Genomic DNA, 15,397 nt, shown 5'->3' with positions numbered 1-15,397 from the left:
TTATTTTATATTCTACAGACAGGTGTGTGGTCCAAAATCCCTATGGAATATATGGGCTTTTCGACAAAAAAATACCCAAAATACGGGTTGTGTTGAACAGAGGCAACGAGATAGGCACAGAGTACGTTTTGTTCCACGGGTTAAAATACATAAACCAGTTGGGCAAAACTGTGGTCAAACGTGGTGAAACCTCCATACAGTAGATGGCGATATTGAGCGTTTCTCTTCGCTCCTTCAGACCAAGAAGAAAAAGGTAGGGTCCCTCTGAAGGAGGAACAAGCAGCATTTTCCTACGAAGTGTACTTCATAAATAGGCTAACCTGAAGTGCAAAAAATAGACAACATGGAGATATTGGATCACGCTTATACGTGCACCACATATGATAAAATCAACCCCGTGGAATTCACATATAAATGTAAGTATAGGCGAGAGGAAATGCCATATTTCGACACATCTTGACACAGTTTATACGGTTAGCTAGGCTAGCAAGTGGCCTTCACGGTGAAAGTACCCTATAAGCACTATAACGTGTAGCCTATCTATACCAGGAATTTAACAAACCCTGTTCACCCAATCACCAGGTATTTTATATTTTGTTGTTATATTCACCTAACATGCCCCATTCAGAAGCAATCATCAACAGATTTTTGCTCTTGCTTTTTGATAGTTGATTGTTTGTTGCCCAAAGCCTTCCTCTTAACAGTTTAGAAATCACTGTTAAGTACAGTACGACAGCTTTGAGTGGGTTATTGCTTTGATTTATATATAAAAAAAAGATGGCAACACATCATTTGAATTACAAAATGAAGAACCAAAATGTTTAAATATTTACTTTTTAAATAAATAATCATTAAATATGATTATTATGATTATGATAAATTATTCTTCCGCCAAGCAATATAATTCTTGAACAGTGGATAGACATGGTGGTTGCTAAAGGACACATAATTAGCAGTATTAGTGATGATTATTATGCTTTATTGGGTATTTTACAGCAGATTCAGCCAAACAGAACTGAGGACCAGATCTATTTTATAACAGTCTTTTTATACAACAGCTCCCATGCAATATTTTTTGATTTTCTTTTCTCTCAGTGAGTCCCAAGGAGACTGAAGACTTTGTGAAGCTGAGGGTTTCAAATAATTACCTCTTCTCTGGCAGGAGAAATTCCTCCATGTGGGCATGGAGGTAAGTCAGCAAATTAAAATTCTCAAAGATGTTAGTGTATGAAAATGAAAAAGGTTTTAGCAGGTATACTGGTGCAGTAATAGAAAGAATCCAATCTAATGTGATGTTCGGCATTCATATTTTTCTTTTCTCATTAAGTTCTACTAGTTTTGTTTTGTATAATACTGTAAACCATACCTTTTCTCATACCTTTTATTCAGAAACTTACATGTTCCAGTGTTGAAAGTGTTGGTTGTGTATGTTCGTTTAACCTCCATTTGCCATATTCATGTTTATATTAACTTTGTCTTTGCTGTAATCTATTACTTATTATGAAGCTTCCCCATGAGGATCATTGCTTCCATCTTAAAACAAATATCTTATTCATAAATTACTGTTAACCTGGAAAGACCCTGACCTTTGATTGATGGTGACAAATACTACAAGGAGTTCATTATCACAGGGAACATGATGTATTGCTGTTCTACTAAACTGCATTTGTAAACCACTCTGCTGATTATAGGGCCATCCTGAAACATATGGGCTTGCACCACAAGATGACGCACAGTCAGGCAGCCAAAAAATGGGAAAACATGAAGAAGAAATACAAGGTACTCCGTTTGATCCCAAGTATTGTGAGAGATTTTATTTTTCAGTAGGTCCTGACTGTTTGCGCTTTCTCTGTCTCTCCAGGAGCTGAAGAACCCTCCAGAAGGGGTGAAAGTGTTTCCTGAAATGTGGCCTCATTTCACCCTGCTGGACGATGCCATGGAGGGCCGGCTGGAGGGCAGCGCCCCCATCCTCAAGGCCTTCCCCGATGACAAAGACGATGCCAATTTCTTACCCAGCTCCAGACCCAAGAAGAGGAAGATTTCCATGATGAAATCCACGCCTTCCGTTTTGATGGTAGCTGGGCCGGAGATCGAGGTCTCGCTCAATGGCGACGAGGAGGAGGAGGGTGAGGAGGAGGAGCAGGGAGGAAGCAGGGAGATAGAGCGCGTCATGCAAGAGGTGGAGAACGAGAGGGCCTCACTGGAGAGCGAGAGGGTGACGATGGAGAGCGAAAGACAGGTGATGGAGAAGGAGAAGCAGGTGATGGAAAGGGAGAGGCAGGTGCTGCAGAGGGAGAGAGCGGCACTGGACAGGGAGGTGGCCGCTCTGGACCGAGACCGGGCCTCGCTGGAGAGAGAGAGGGCGATAATAGAGAGGGAGAAGGCAGTGATGGAGAGAGAGAAGGCGATCGTGGAGAAGGACAGAGACGCTGTGAGCAGGGACCGGCTGGCTCTGGACAGAGAGAGAGCCAGGCTGGAGAGACTGGCAGCAGCCAAGGGAAGGACAGAGGAGGTTAAAGAGGGAGGTGAAGAGATCTGCAACATAAAAACCTCTGAGCTGGTGGACAGGAAGGAGCGGTTCCTCAACTTGTTTGAAAAGCTCATTGAAAATTTCTGAGGGAATCACTTGAACTGCAGTTTCCCAAGCTGTGTGAATATGCTGCCAGGCTATTAGCTGAGGATGATATGATTAAGAGACGTTTTCAATAACTTGACATGTGACTATGGCCTTTTTGAATAACTTTTCAGCGGAATTTTGATTTATTTAATTTTTTTCTAGATAACAAACCCTTCTACTGTTTGCTGTTTGTTTGCCAAAAAATACCTTCTAAGCAAACATTTTTCCTCTGTTTGCTAAAATATATTTCTGAGTACTATTTAAAACTTGGCTGCTTTTGTATACAAGTGTACAAGGGACTATAGGTCAACTTAAGTAGCCTATTAATAGTCCAAAATGCACAATGTACTCTACTAATACGTTGTCAATGAAAACGTTAAGCCACTCCTTGTTCGGAGAGGTCATCAAAACAACTTTATTCAATTGTGGTTATTCCATACAGAGCACACAATAGCAAGCTATTATCATTATTCTTAACCCCATCCACAATCAACAACCCCCCCTCCCAAAATCAAACAATAGTCTTGATAGACTCTAGACATTAGAGTCTTATGTATAGGCTATTGCGTATGGTTAAAACATCACCTTTTGAAATGTAATATACCAAATATTGCAGTTCATGTAAAAAAGTTTTTTTTTCAGAATATATATTTTTATATTACAGTACAGACTTTACAACAAATGATTGTGTTTAAATGCTTCTTTTATTGCATTAGATACTCAATTTACCTTTCATTAAGCTCCAGCTTCAATAAGTTTATGCTAGTATACATTTCCAAAAGTGTTAGATTTGTCATTAATATTAATATTAATATTATTTTTTTTTACAAAACAAACATATTTAAACAATGTTACTGGTTGTCTTTGCCAGTCTTGAACAGACACCAAACAGAAACATACATGCTGTTTGAGGGTTTCATCAATAAACTGATTTCTCCGTATGCCATCTATTGTTTACTCTTAATCAAGTTGCGGAACAGTTTGGCTTCTGAAAAAGTTCTTGCGTGTATGTGTGTGTGTGTGTGTGTGTGCGCGCGCGTGTGTGTGTGTGTGTGTGTGTGTGTGTGTAGTGCGTTTTGGTAGAGGAGGGAAGGAGAGTGAAACTGTTAGTGTGTGTGTGTGTGTGTTTCACCTAGATTTCTGAACAGCAGGAAGAAGGTAGATCAGAGTGTGTATGTATGTGCTTGATTACCAGTGTGATAAATCTGACACTCTACAGGAATCTGGCTGATAGTGTATGTGTTTGTGGATGTTTATGAAACATGAAAGCACGCATGCACAGTTGTATTGATCTGTACATGATCTGTGTATGATCTATGTACAGCAGGAGCAGGTTGGGTAAAAGTTGTATAGTGAATATGTGGTTGTGATTGATTGTTAATCTCTGTGTTTGAGGAGTAAGTGAATGGAGTATGTGTTGTGTATGGTCTTGTATGTGTCAGTATGTACAAAGATGTGTGTGCATGTGTGTTTGGTTGTGTGTGTGTGTGTGTGGTTAGATGAGATCCCCGATGGGTATGCGGGGCAGGCAGATGTAAGCCTGTGGGGTCCTGCTGAGGTTGATGGGGTTGCCGTCCAGACGGATGTCCTCCAGCGCGTTCCTGATGTAGTTGAAATCCTTCAGGTTGCAGAACGTGTCCTCGTGCATCATTTGAATGTTGTTACGCTGGAAAAGGGGTTACAGGAAAGTACATAAGAAATCGTCTTCATGGGTATTTGATTAGATTTGATTTGATGAAACCTTAATGATCCCTGTGGGGAAATTGGGCCATTGCAGCATCAGATAATAGGATATAGATAAGGATAGAACAAACAGAGAGTATAGGCAAATCATAGTATGATTCTAAACAGATTTTTGAATACTGTCAAGACGTACAGTAATCATATCTCATTCAGGTCTCATTTGTTTCTTTTTTCTGCTCGTCAACAATTCAGAACTTAAACCTCCAGAGGTCACTAGGGTTGGGGTTCCTAAACCTTTTGGGTATATTTCAGTCTGAAAATTTGTTTGAATGAAGAACACATAAAAGTTGTAATGGCCAAAATACAGTAATTTTTCATTTGAAATAACTATCATATTTCAACTACTTGAAAATGATTGCATTTTCTATAGGGACCCCATTTTCATACTGGTGGACCGTACAAGGGGTTCTGGGTTCTGCATTATGCTTTGAAAATTTCAGTTACAATCATGACCAGTGGGTGGCAATGATGAGAAACTAGGCCAAAGCAAGTACCTGTAGGTGTAGAGATCGCAGACTGTCTGGTAGAGGCACAGGGATGTAATCAATGTGGTTGTCTGTTAGGTACAGGTACAGCAAGGCAGTCATATCCTGGACACAATGGGAAAAGATACAGATTATTATCAATCTAGACCTTTAGATGTCTGAAATAAAACCTTTTCCTTGGGGCCATGGCACATTCCAAACAAGAGTAACCCATGAGCAGCACAGACAATATAAAGAAAAACAGTGCAATCCAATATTAATATTACCAGTAGCAGTATACAGTGTGTGAGAGTAATTTTGACTAGAGTGTTGCACAGAACATCTTGTAGGTGTACGTACTTTGAACGCCTCTCTGTGAATACCCTTGGAGCCAATGTTATTATGACTGGCATCAATGAGGGTCATGGTCTCTGGCAGAGCGGGCAGCTGTGAGACGTGATTTTCTCGAATCACCAGCTCCTCCAACGCTGGCAGACCCATAAACGCCTTGTCATCGATGGACGTGATCTCGTTGGCAGTTACATCGATCCTCTTCAGCTTGTCTGGGAAGAGGCAAGAAAACACACTCTGAGACACTGCTCTTAATGTTCACTGACAGTTCACTCCAAAATCAATAAAAAGAAGAGGTCTGATTGAATACATTTACACTGACATTCCCCTTTAAATTTGGTTCTGAACATCCCTGGTCTAATAATAATACAAATCCATTTTCATTCAAAAGGGAGACATGGACATACTCATGGAAGCGAAGTCAGACTTGTTGATCTTGGTGATTCTGTTGTAGCGGGCATAGAAGTGAGTGGTCTCTTTGGGGAGAGGTGGTACACTATCCAGCTTCAAGTCATCACAGTAGACCGAACTACCAAGGCATGTGCACAGCAGGCAAGTGGGCATACCTGGAGCACATGGACAAACATGAAGAAGTAACAGAGGAGGGAGGAGGCAAAAACTGAAGAAGTAAAAGAGGCAGAACGTATTTCAGAGGACAGTTGTGTTTGATTTGAATGACCAGGCTATCAGACTTGATCCCAAAAAGCCTCAAGAGGCCCTAATCCATAGTCAATCAAAGTTCAATTGTAGGATTTCAGAATGAGATCAGTTTCCCCTTCAGTGCCCTGTAAAACCTACAGGATTTTATTGGATTTTAGACATGTATCGCCATCTTTCCTCTCCAGGTTCTAAAATGAACTGAGGTTTTGATTGTACTTCTCTGCTTGCAGCGCCTGTGTTGTTCGGTACTGACCTCGCCTGTCAACTTCAGGCTCATCAGGCTCGTCGGGCTTAATGGGCTCATCGGGCTCTGGCAACCCAGAGCCCGCTGACCCTTCTGTACTCCCAGCACCCTCCTGAGGGGTTGTTGGTGTAGTCGGAAGCAGCTCCTCCTCTTGTTAGAGACAAGATTAGGCGTTAAAGAAACAGGTTAGACCAGCATGGACATGAAACAGGAAGCCTGGCAATCAGTAGCCTACTGTTTGCCTCAGTGATAAGTTACACATATTAGCAGGGTTAACAAATGTTTACACACACATAACACATTTAACTGATGAATGGAAGTTAAATGAGAATAGGTTTTTGGTGTTAATCAAATGAAGTATGACATGTTGCTGACAGGTTACAAACAGTATGCTTGTTCGCAAAGAACACCATGGGAAATGGTCTCAAAAACACTTTTGGAGGAAGTCAATATAAGTGGGGTGATGAATGGAAGACTATACAGAATCCAAGGACATTATTTGCTTATAAAGTCAACTGAAAGAGTTTGGCCTTTATTCTCCTCTAGCTGTGTCCATTGTGGCTTACTATAGATGTCCACAGTGGACTAGCTATCATTTACCTCACAAAGGGAAAAGAAAACCTGCATATTGAATATTGCTCCTAGTAATCTTTACTTGTGCAGAGTTTCAACTCCAATCGCTCCACGAGTAAAGCTTACTGGAAGCACTATTCAGTGTGAAGGTATTCTTTATCCTTTGTGATCCTTTTTTCTTTACCCTACATCTTAGGATACCTCGCACAAGTCTAAGTTAGATACTGACCTTCGTCAATGTCTGGGATCAGTGTGACCCCATGGTCCTCGTCTCCAGAGCCAGAGGCCCCAGAGGCCCCAGAGGCTCCAGAGATCCCTAAGTCTCCAGAGGCTCCAGAGGCTCCAGAGGCTCCGTCGTCCCCTGAAGCCCCTGAGGCTCCTGAAGCTCCTGAGAACTCCCCAGAAGCACCTGATACCTCCTGGGGGATAGTGTCGGGAATGAGGGGCAGCTCCTCCCCTTGTTAGAGCCAAGGGGTGGGGTCAGGAGACAAGAGGTTAGGAGGGTGGGGGGGCGGGATGGACAGTCAATCAACCCATTAACCAATCAATCACACTCACAAATGAGATGAGACAGGAGGTTAGGATGACAATGATTATGAGTAAGACAAATACAATGACAAACAGTAGAACAGATGAGTGAAATTACCATTACAAGTAACAGAGGGATTATCAACATTTAACTACATTTAATATGAACGCAGTTAAATGGAAATTAATAGAATTTAACATGAAAATCACATTCACAGAGTCAGACAGGTTATTTCAACAAAGATCGAGAAATGGTGTTGCCATGACCCTTACTAATTCACACAGCTGTTTCAAAGCTACCTACACCTTAAAACAGTGCTCTTTTTCCCGGTCCTGGAAAGCCCTCTGGTATTGGACATTTCAGGAATATTTTGGGTCAAAATCAAGGGTTATCCAAGACCAGGAATGAAGAAACACACGTCTACTCTGTAGAAGTTTAGGTACTAACCTTCAGGTATCAATGTTATCCCTGATAACTCGTCCCCAGAGACCCCAGAGCCTCCAGAGGCCCCTGAGCCCAGGTCATCCCCAGAGAGCCCAGAACCAAACAGGTCCCCAGAGCCTCCAGAGCCCAGGGGGAGGTCACCGGAAATCCCAGAGCCTCCAGAGCCAAAGTCCCCAGAGGCTCCAGATCCCAGGAGATCCCCGGATCCCAAGAAATCCCCAGATGCCAAGAGATCCCCGGATCCCCCGGAGCTGAGGAGGTCCCCAGAACCTCCGGAGCCCAGTGGGAGGTCCCCAGACCCCCCAGAGCCACCGGAGGCCAGGAGGTCTCCCGAGCCCCCAGACCCAGAGGCCCCAGAAGCTCCTGAGGCCCCAGACCCCACGGAGCCCCCAAAATCCCCGGAGATATGAAGGATGTCAATGGGCGTCAGACGCAGCTCCTCCTCTTGTTAGAGACAAGATTAGGTGTTAATAAACAGACAGATTAGACTGAAATGGATCATGAATCAGGTTTGGAGCCTGTGAGTTCACAATGATCAGGTTAAGTATGAGCTGACAAATTTCACACAATGATTGAGCAGAACACATTTAACCAATAACAGCTAGTTAAATGGAACACATGCACAGGGAAAGGCAGCTGTTTGAAGGAGGGGTGATTACTTGCAGAGGTAGGAGTGTAGAGGATTTGTGTGTCTTTTAGTTTTGCGTGTTTATGATCATTATTGGTAATGCTGGTTTCACACCTCCATGTGCACAAGAGATAGCCAGACGCTCTCTCAGATAGAGTGCACTTTGGATATCAAGTGACTTCATGTTTGTGAGTGTGCAGACTTGAATGTATGTGCTTTTTCAGACCTTTCTGTGTGTTTGGGCCCATGAGAACCCCAGATCCCCCTGAACCCTGGGGGATCAGCTGTGGTTTTAGGGGCAACTCTTCCTCCTCCTCCTCCTCTTCCTCCTCCTCCTCCTGTTCTTCCTCCAGAGAGGCCTCAGGTACAGGGTAGTTATAGTCAGGTGGGGCCAGTGTTCCAATCTCTATCTGAGGGGAAGACAGGAGCGATGAGTCAACGCATGTATGAGGGAATTTAACTTGTAGATCACCAGGAATTTGAAGAAAGACAGTGAAGAATCTCCATATCCATCATGTTCTTTCTACAGGAATGGAATGTCTTTTTTTTCTTGGTTGAGGTGTCAATACATCAAATAAAAATAAAAATTGACCTTTTAGCAAGCAACAGCCTTAAATGGTTGATCACTACTGACACACATAGGAAACTGTCAACAAGTCAGAGTAAACTTTTGCCTGTTTCTGCTATTGCACAAACTCCCTGCTTACTTTTTCCAAATAGTAAACAAATTTAACCCTTTTATCATTGCTCCCTGTGAAATACAGGCCACGATCTCTGAGCTATTCCAACATAAATTAATTGTAAATCAATCTACACATTGCAGTGTTGATCCAAAAATAAGAGGCCACCTTCAGAGAGGCATTCATTGAATGGTGGAGGCTGGTGTGATGTTGATGACACATCTATAATGTATCATAATTCTGAGCAGATGATACCTCCTGGTCATTACACACGTATATGCTTAACAACTCTACTGTTGATTTCATGAGAATGGTCAGAAATGAGAGAAAACTATAACTTTCCTGTATTTAGATTAACTTACATTTTTTTTTGCGTATATCTAGTCTTTAATATCTAAACCATTTTTGGAATTTAATAGAGATTAATATGATAAAAGACGACTCTGGACAAAGAAACAGGGCATTGAGGCCCCATCCAACCACATTCAGACAATAGGCATTACTATAATGAATCATAGAGGACAACATAAAAAATGTGCAAAAACTCAAAGCTCATTTTGACCCTGAACAGCTTTAGCACATCACACTCCTGTCAACAGGCCTAACAACATGTTTGTTTATCAGTACAAAACTGCACATTTGGAGTGGGTGATATATCCAACTACAAAATATTAGACAATTAATTAATTGGCACAACAGCAATATATAGTAAGAATTATCTGCGTATCTGAGTAGTCACAACACCCTATAAGCTTTTCATTTCAAAGCTGTCATTTGTTTTGACCATGGCAAAATAAAATGTTGCATGAGAATGAGGATGATGAGCAAAGTTAGAAAAGCTAGCAGGGAAACCCACTAAGACAGTTCAGCCATCTCATCTTGTATTTGTATAAGGTGGCAGCAGTGGCAACTCAACTCAGACTCAAGAATGTCTGTGTGATCATACTGATGGTTAAAGGTTGAGATATGGCTTGACCTCGCATTACTTTCAGTACGGCTGGTGTTTATTGAGGACGTGGAAAAACACTGCTCTATTCATGCAAAACTGGCACAAATGACAACACAAGACCCTCTCAGTCTCTTAATATCCTATTTCCTATCTAGCCCATCATGAGCAAATATATGGCCACTGTCCTTTATACCACTTGCACCTATCCATTCTATTACGAGCAGTGATGCAGTGGCTAATAAAAAGGTGGGTAAACTATGACCTCCAGTTGGTGATCACCATAAAGCAAATAACCACCATGCTATCATGTACTACTGTGACACTATAAATGCTATTACATCAGGAATTTACGTCACAAAGATTTGCCAAAAATGGTGGGTAAACTCTATTACGTAAATAAATAGTCAGGTAAACTGAGTTCAGGTTAATTTCCCCTTCAGTACAGGAGGAGACGCATCGTCTGTTTGAATCCAGCCTGGGACCTTTGTCATATCTCTCTCTCTCTCTCTCTCTCTCTCTCTTCCTCTCTCTCCCTATCCTTTCTGTGATTCAATCCAATAAGGCAAAAATGCCAGAAAAACAGGAGAGGTAATCTGCAGAACAGAGGAACTTTTTACTGAGATGTCACAGGTCAATAGTGTGGCCTCCTCCAACTGGGAACAAACAAACAACCAGCACAAGGTCGCCCCCACAATACATTTACCTCCCTATTTCCACCACTAGATGGCAGCAAAGTGTGCAGAATTGAGTGACCAGAGGCAAAGACAGCAATGGCCACTCAGATGGATCCTCCAAGAAAATACAGGAGTAGAGACACCAGTGATGGTGAGAGTCACAGTGATACTAGTAGCAGTGACAGGAATAGTGAAATTGATTCATTTTGAGGGTAGAGATTGTTGGTTGGTGGTTAAAGACACAGACCTTCACAGTTTTAATAAAGCCTAAACAAACTGTAGAGTGTGCATCCAAGGACTAAAGACCAAAACCATGTTCAACTCCTGACTCCTACCAAGCTTCAAAATCAAATGATTAGATCAATTTTTTCGCACCCTTATTTATCAAAAAGTGCAGCATTAAGGTATTTTGTGGAAAAAATACTCACTAAAAGCCTCAGGTCTATCTATCCTGCCATATCACTGCATTTACAATCATCTGATATTTTTTGTGTGCAGTATGATGAAACTTGCAGTTCTATCATTCTCCAGACGAGGGCAATGAAACCCCACACTCTGCCACAGGTAATACCTGACACTCTCTCACGCCCAACAAGGCTGACTCGATCTTCCAAAGAGGGAATGGTCCTTGTGGAACCAAGACACACATGGTAGCTGCAAGAATCCATATTTTAGCCTTTTCAACTACTTTCAACCACAGTAGTTAGCTGTCCATTGGAAATCAATAGAATCAAATCAAAGCATCAGGAAACACCTGAGTATAGCCTTTAAGCAATAGCTCACAAAAAAAACACATGTGATTAAATAGCTGTGTCTTATTAGTCCAGCAGAGACATTTAATGCAGCAGTGAAGAGATATCCAAAACTGAATGTCACTCTTGAGAGCTTGGCAGAGACAGAGTTTGGGATATAACAAGGTAGGCCTTTGAAAGGTCTTGCACAGAGTTAGCTCGTTGCAGCTCTCCCCTCCACTTCCCCCTTCCCCAAAGCAAACATATACACCCGGGGGAAAGGAGAGGCGAAAGGCTGGCTACCAAAAATACAGAAAAAAACCTCTGGGAAACAACATGGGAATACAGAATGCACAGGGAGAGACGTTGAAAGTCAAAGCTGAATCTTATGCTGCTGCACTACATGGCATACATATCAGTGGATGCATTCAACACGGTAGATGGAAGATGTTTCAGCTCCAAAACTCTAGAACAATTTTGGAAAGTTAGTCTTCCATTGGCTGGATTGATCCTTTGTAAAACATCTTCCAATACATGCAATGAAAAAATGATTTGCCAAGTTGTTGATTGAGTAGTACTAGTTTTGTACTAGTTCTCTCTAGTTCTGCAGTATCATGTGCTCTGAAATCTCACCAATCCACTCCCAACATGATTCATCCAGAGAAACATGCAGTGTCATCTGTAATGTCGAGGTTAATTCTTGTACAGTGTGCAGCCTTTTGAAAAGCCATATTGCAATTTTTGAGTCATACATCTGTGGCTCTCCAACCCAGAGCAGTTAGTAAAACACAGACAGAAGCTATGGGTCACTGAAAGTTTTACCCCCTTTGTAGCTTAAGGCAAATAAATCACCATATTGTGGACCAGCTAAAAGGTCAAAGGTCAGGTCAATATTCATGTCCCTGTTTGTTTTCAAATAAGATGATTTAACATATTAATAACAGGGAAAATCATGATAAGGTAATATGTTTGATGGAATGGTTGGATAGGGGCCGCAGTTGGACATGGTATGACTTTGGATGTTTTCCAAGTGGTACAAATGAGCAACTATGAAGACAGTTAAGAATTAAGCTCAACAGCTTCAAATAACAAAACTCACTTGTTCCTGAAGGTGTAATTTGGCTCGTGAGACTTTGGTAAAAGACAGACACGGTCTGTCAAATTAATGGCCTGAATCTGAAATTGGAAACCAGAAAGTTTGCAAAGACTTTTGACTGCAGCAGACTGTAGAGGATGATGAATAACATCTTAGATAAGCCTTTGCTTCTCTCAAAAGACACAAGCCCCGAGGAGAAAGAAAAGAATTACCAAAAGTGAGCTGGATGTGGAAAGTCGAGACTCAGCATTCCAGAGGCATGGATCTCATCATCGCTTCATTTCTCCCTTGACACTTGACATTGTGTGTGTGTGTATGTGTGTGAAATCCATTCAATCTGCACCCCCTCTCCCAACCAGTCTATCTCAAAATCTGCCCTCTCACCTTTAACTGCTGTGTCAAGGAGACAACATGACACATCCTTGCAATATGATATCGCTCAACACTGCAACCATGATAGTCCAAGCTTTGGGCTTTTTCACTGCACACCACTGCATGAGAAGGATTCCAAAAACTGGAAATGAACTGTTTCTTTTCTCCCTGCTCCCACATATTCCCACAAAGTCTTATGTAATATGCTGTATCATATTCAAAAACACCCAGGGTTGTTAAACAGCGAGCCATTATCAAACCCGTTCCAACACAACACATTACAACACACTCTTTCCCACACTAAGCATTGTAAGCTGTAACACTAATTGGTAATACTTTGCACACTCTTCACACACTATTCACTGACTCAGGCAAAAGGTTACAATTCTACCTTTTTTCAAGGGAGGATGACAAAATAATTTAAGACAGCAATACTGCCTCATGTCGTTAGTTCTATTACATCTTGTCGTATCAGCTAAATCTGCATGGGATTGTGGGATAGGTCTTGGATAGCAGCAGTCGTGTGAGTGCACTCCACATCAGGTTTAAGTTAAGCGGCTGGCTCAGAGGAAGCCTGTTGAAAATCGGATCTGGACGATTTGCCTCATGCCATCTTGACATTGTTTTGGCCTAATTTCCTTGTTACAAAGAAATATAAACGGGAACATGAAACTTGGCTAAAGCTTTCCTTCCCAACTCGCATTGCAGACTGGCCACATCACATCCAACTTGGGCTGACTTGAAGGGCACTTCTGGAATCCATTTTTCCTGTTAGTAACCCTCTCTGCCTTTCTGCACTCATCTTTTAAGGGTTCATGTGCTGAGCAGAATCTGAGCAGAATGACAAAGGCACTCAGTCTCAGACAGCACAGTAATGCTTGATTTTTGCCCTTCTTATAATACAGCAGGTCACTCTCTACTACTTAGTTACACACTTACTTAGTAACCAACAGAATAGGATACACATACAGAGAAGTGATGCCGTTCCAGCTGCCTATCTTACAGGTCATTTACAATCACTTGCTGGAGCTTGATGAAGAGTGTGTATGTTATGGCCAATGTAAAAACATGGTAAATGCATATATTGACCCATCTATGTGTACAGTGACCATATTCCTGTCTTGACTGCAACATACATTACTTTAATATTATATTAATCTAATTATACCCATTATACCCATTACTTCATCCAAGATATTTCTTTGAAGGACTGAATTTGAAGTCAAAATGATATGCAGCTCTGACCTAAGGCAAACCACAGTCCAACAACACCAAGTTATGAACATATGTATTATTCATATTCAGTGTAACATTTTTCCACACAGGTGATTTTGTTGAAATTTGCATGAGCAAACCTGTGCCTGCTGCGAGAATAAAAGATGTAACCTTTCATGGATTTATTCAAGCAGATAAATTACATATATAGCTTTCACTGGGGCAAAAATATTGTTTGATTCCATGGGTAAAACTGCTCCAGATGCAAATGGGTTTCAGCCTGATGGAGGATCTAGGGCATATAACTTAGATGGTAGCCAGCCAAGGTATAAAAGTGAAATATTTTGGCCATAATGGTGGTTGAGGCTGGAAAGCAGTCTGTCCATCTTCCAAAAGGCCCCAGCTGGTATCAGCATGACGCCTGTTTGCTCCCTGAACTTATTGAACTCAGATCAAAACCAAGCAACCGATTCACCAGTGTTACACTGTTCTTCAGAGTTGTGGAATCTGAAGAAAATCAAGACTTTAGAGAATTGTAGCAGCGTGCATATTTGAAACGTGATACGTGTATCATATTGATCTGATATATGATTTGCTGTCTGTCTCCACAAGTCTCCAGCAATCACTCAACTTTACATGGGAGGCATGAGCATTACAATCCAGAAAAACTGATGTGCAGCTCATAAATGTTCAGTTCAAATGTCCTTCAGCCAGTCAGTATGTACAGCACAAAGTTGACTATGTTATGCTACTAAACTATAAATGGTAAATGTTGCATAACTCATGTCAGTCACAAATGATGTACACTAGATTCTTCATCCTATGAAGGGCGTGTAAAGGATTTGTTACTATTCTATGAGCAGCCTAAATAACAACATGGATAAAGTAATGGCAATCAACCCTCTTGTGTCCATGTCATTATATATGAAGCCATAATGTATCACTGATAATTACCTCAATACCATCAAAATGAGGAAATACAAATCCATTTGCTTGAATTGTACAAAATGTTAGAGATACCAATTTATAAAAGTGACCAGTGGATCCAAAACTATTCAGTGCAATTTGCATGTCTGTGAATTAGGGGGTGAAGAATTAAGATAAATGTAACATATCATTATTGCCAGACAATAATTCCATCATCAAAACATGTGGTGTCCCTTTGTAAATGTATCTGAAATTCAATAATTAAAGGTCGGTGTATTTGCAGGATGAAAACTTGGTCAAACCAGTTCCTGTTGTCCTTGATGGAGGACCCATGGTTTCTTACCTGAGGATCATCAATTGTCAGCCCATCTTCATAGTCATAGATATCCTGGTTCTCCAAATTTAAGTTTTCTAGATCCACATCATAGTTGGCACTGTCGTATGTGTCTAATTCCGCTTGTCGGGAAAATCTGGGGCCGGCCACCACCGCTTTGAGGACG

At 41.4% G+C, this 15,397-nt stretch overlaps 2 protein-coding genes across 2 annotated transcripts; one reads left to right on the top strand and one right to left on the bottom strand.

Annotated features, from left to right (window-relative positions):
- Positions 1–312: 312 nt before the first annotated feature.
- On the top strand, positions 313–2,865 carry LOC139642330 (caldesmon-like). The gene is made up of 4 exons (XM_071517127.1): positions 313–416; positions 1,096–1,189; positions 1,692–1,779; positions 1,862–2,865. Exons 1-4 carry the CDS (start codon positions 344–346, stop codon positions 2,615–2,617), a joined length of 1,011 nt encoding a protein of 336 aa, XP_071373228.1. The 5' UTR covers positions 313–343; the 3' UTR covers positions 2,618–2,865.
- A 140-nt stretch (positions 2,866–3,005) lies between these two features.
- Positions 3,006–15,393, bottom strand: LOC139642329 (uncharacterized; the record flags this gene model as incomplete). The annotated part of the gene is made up of 10 exons (XM_071517126.1): positions 3,006–4,283; positions 4,855–4,950; positions 5,185–5,387; positions 5,583–5,743; positions 6,127–6,229; positions 6,882–6,963; positions 7,048–7,109; positions 7,629–8,069; positions 8,480–8,663; positions 15,241–15,393. Coding segments are annotated over 10 exons (1,656 nt in total), but the record flags the coding sequence as incomplete, so codon positions are not given.
- Between the last annotated feature and the right edge of the window lie 4 nt (positions 15,394–15,397).

The sequence above is a fragment of the Centroberyx affinis genome, unplaced genomic scaffold, assembly GCF_046629955.1.
Source record: "Centroberyx affinis isolate AG114_WGS23_722 - 3 ecotype Tasmania unplaced genomic scaffold, CSIRO-AGI_Caff_v1 ptg000460l_1, whole genome shotgun sequence".
In the NCBI taxonomy this organism is placed as follows: domain Eukaryota; kingdom Metazoa; phylum Chordata; class Actinopteri; order Beryciformes; family Berycidae; genus Centroberyx; species Centroberyx affinis.
Note: the sequence above shows the minus strand (reverse complement) of the source record. Positions and strands in the feature narration are given on the sequence as shown.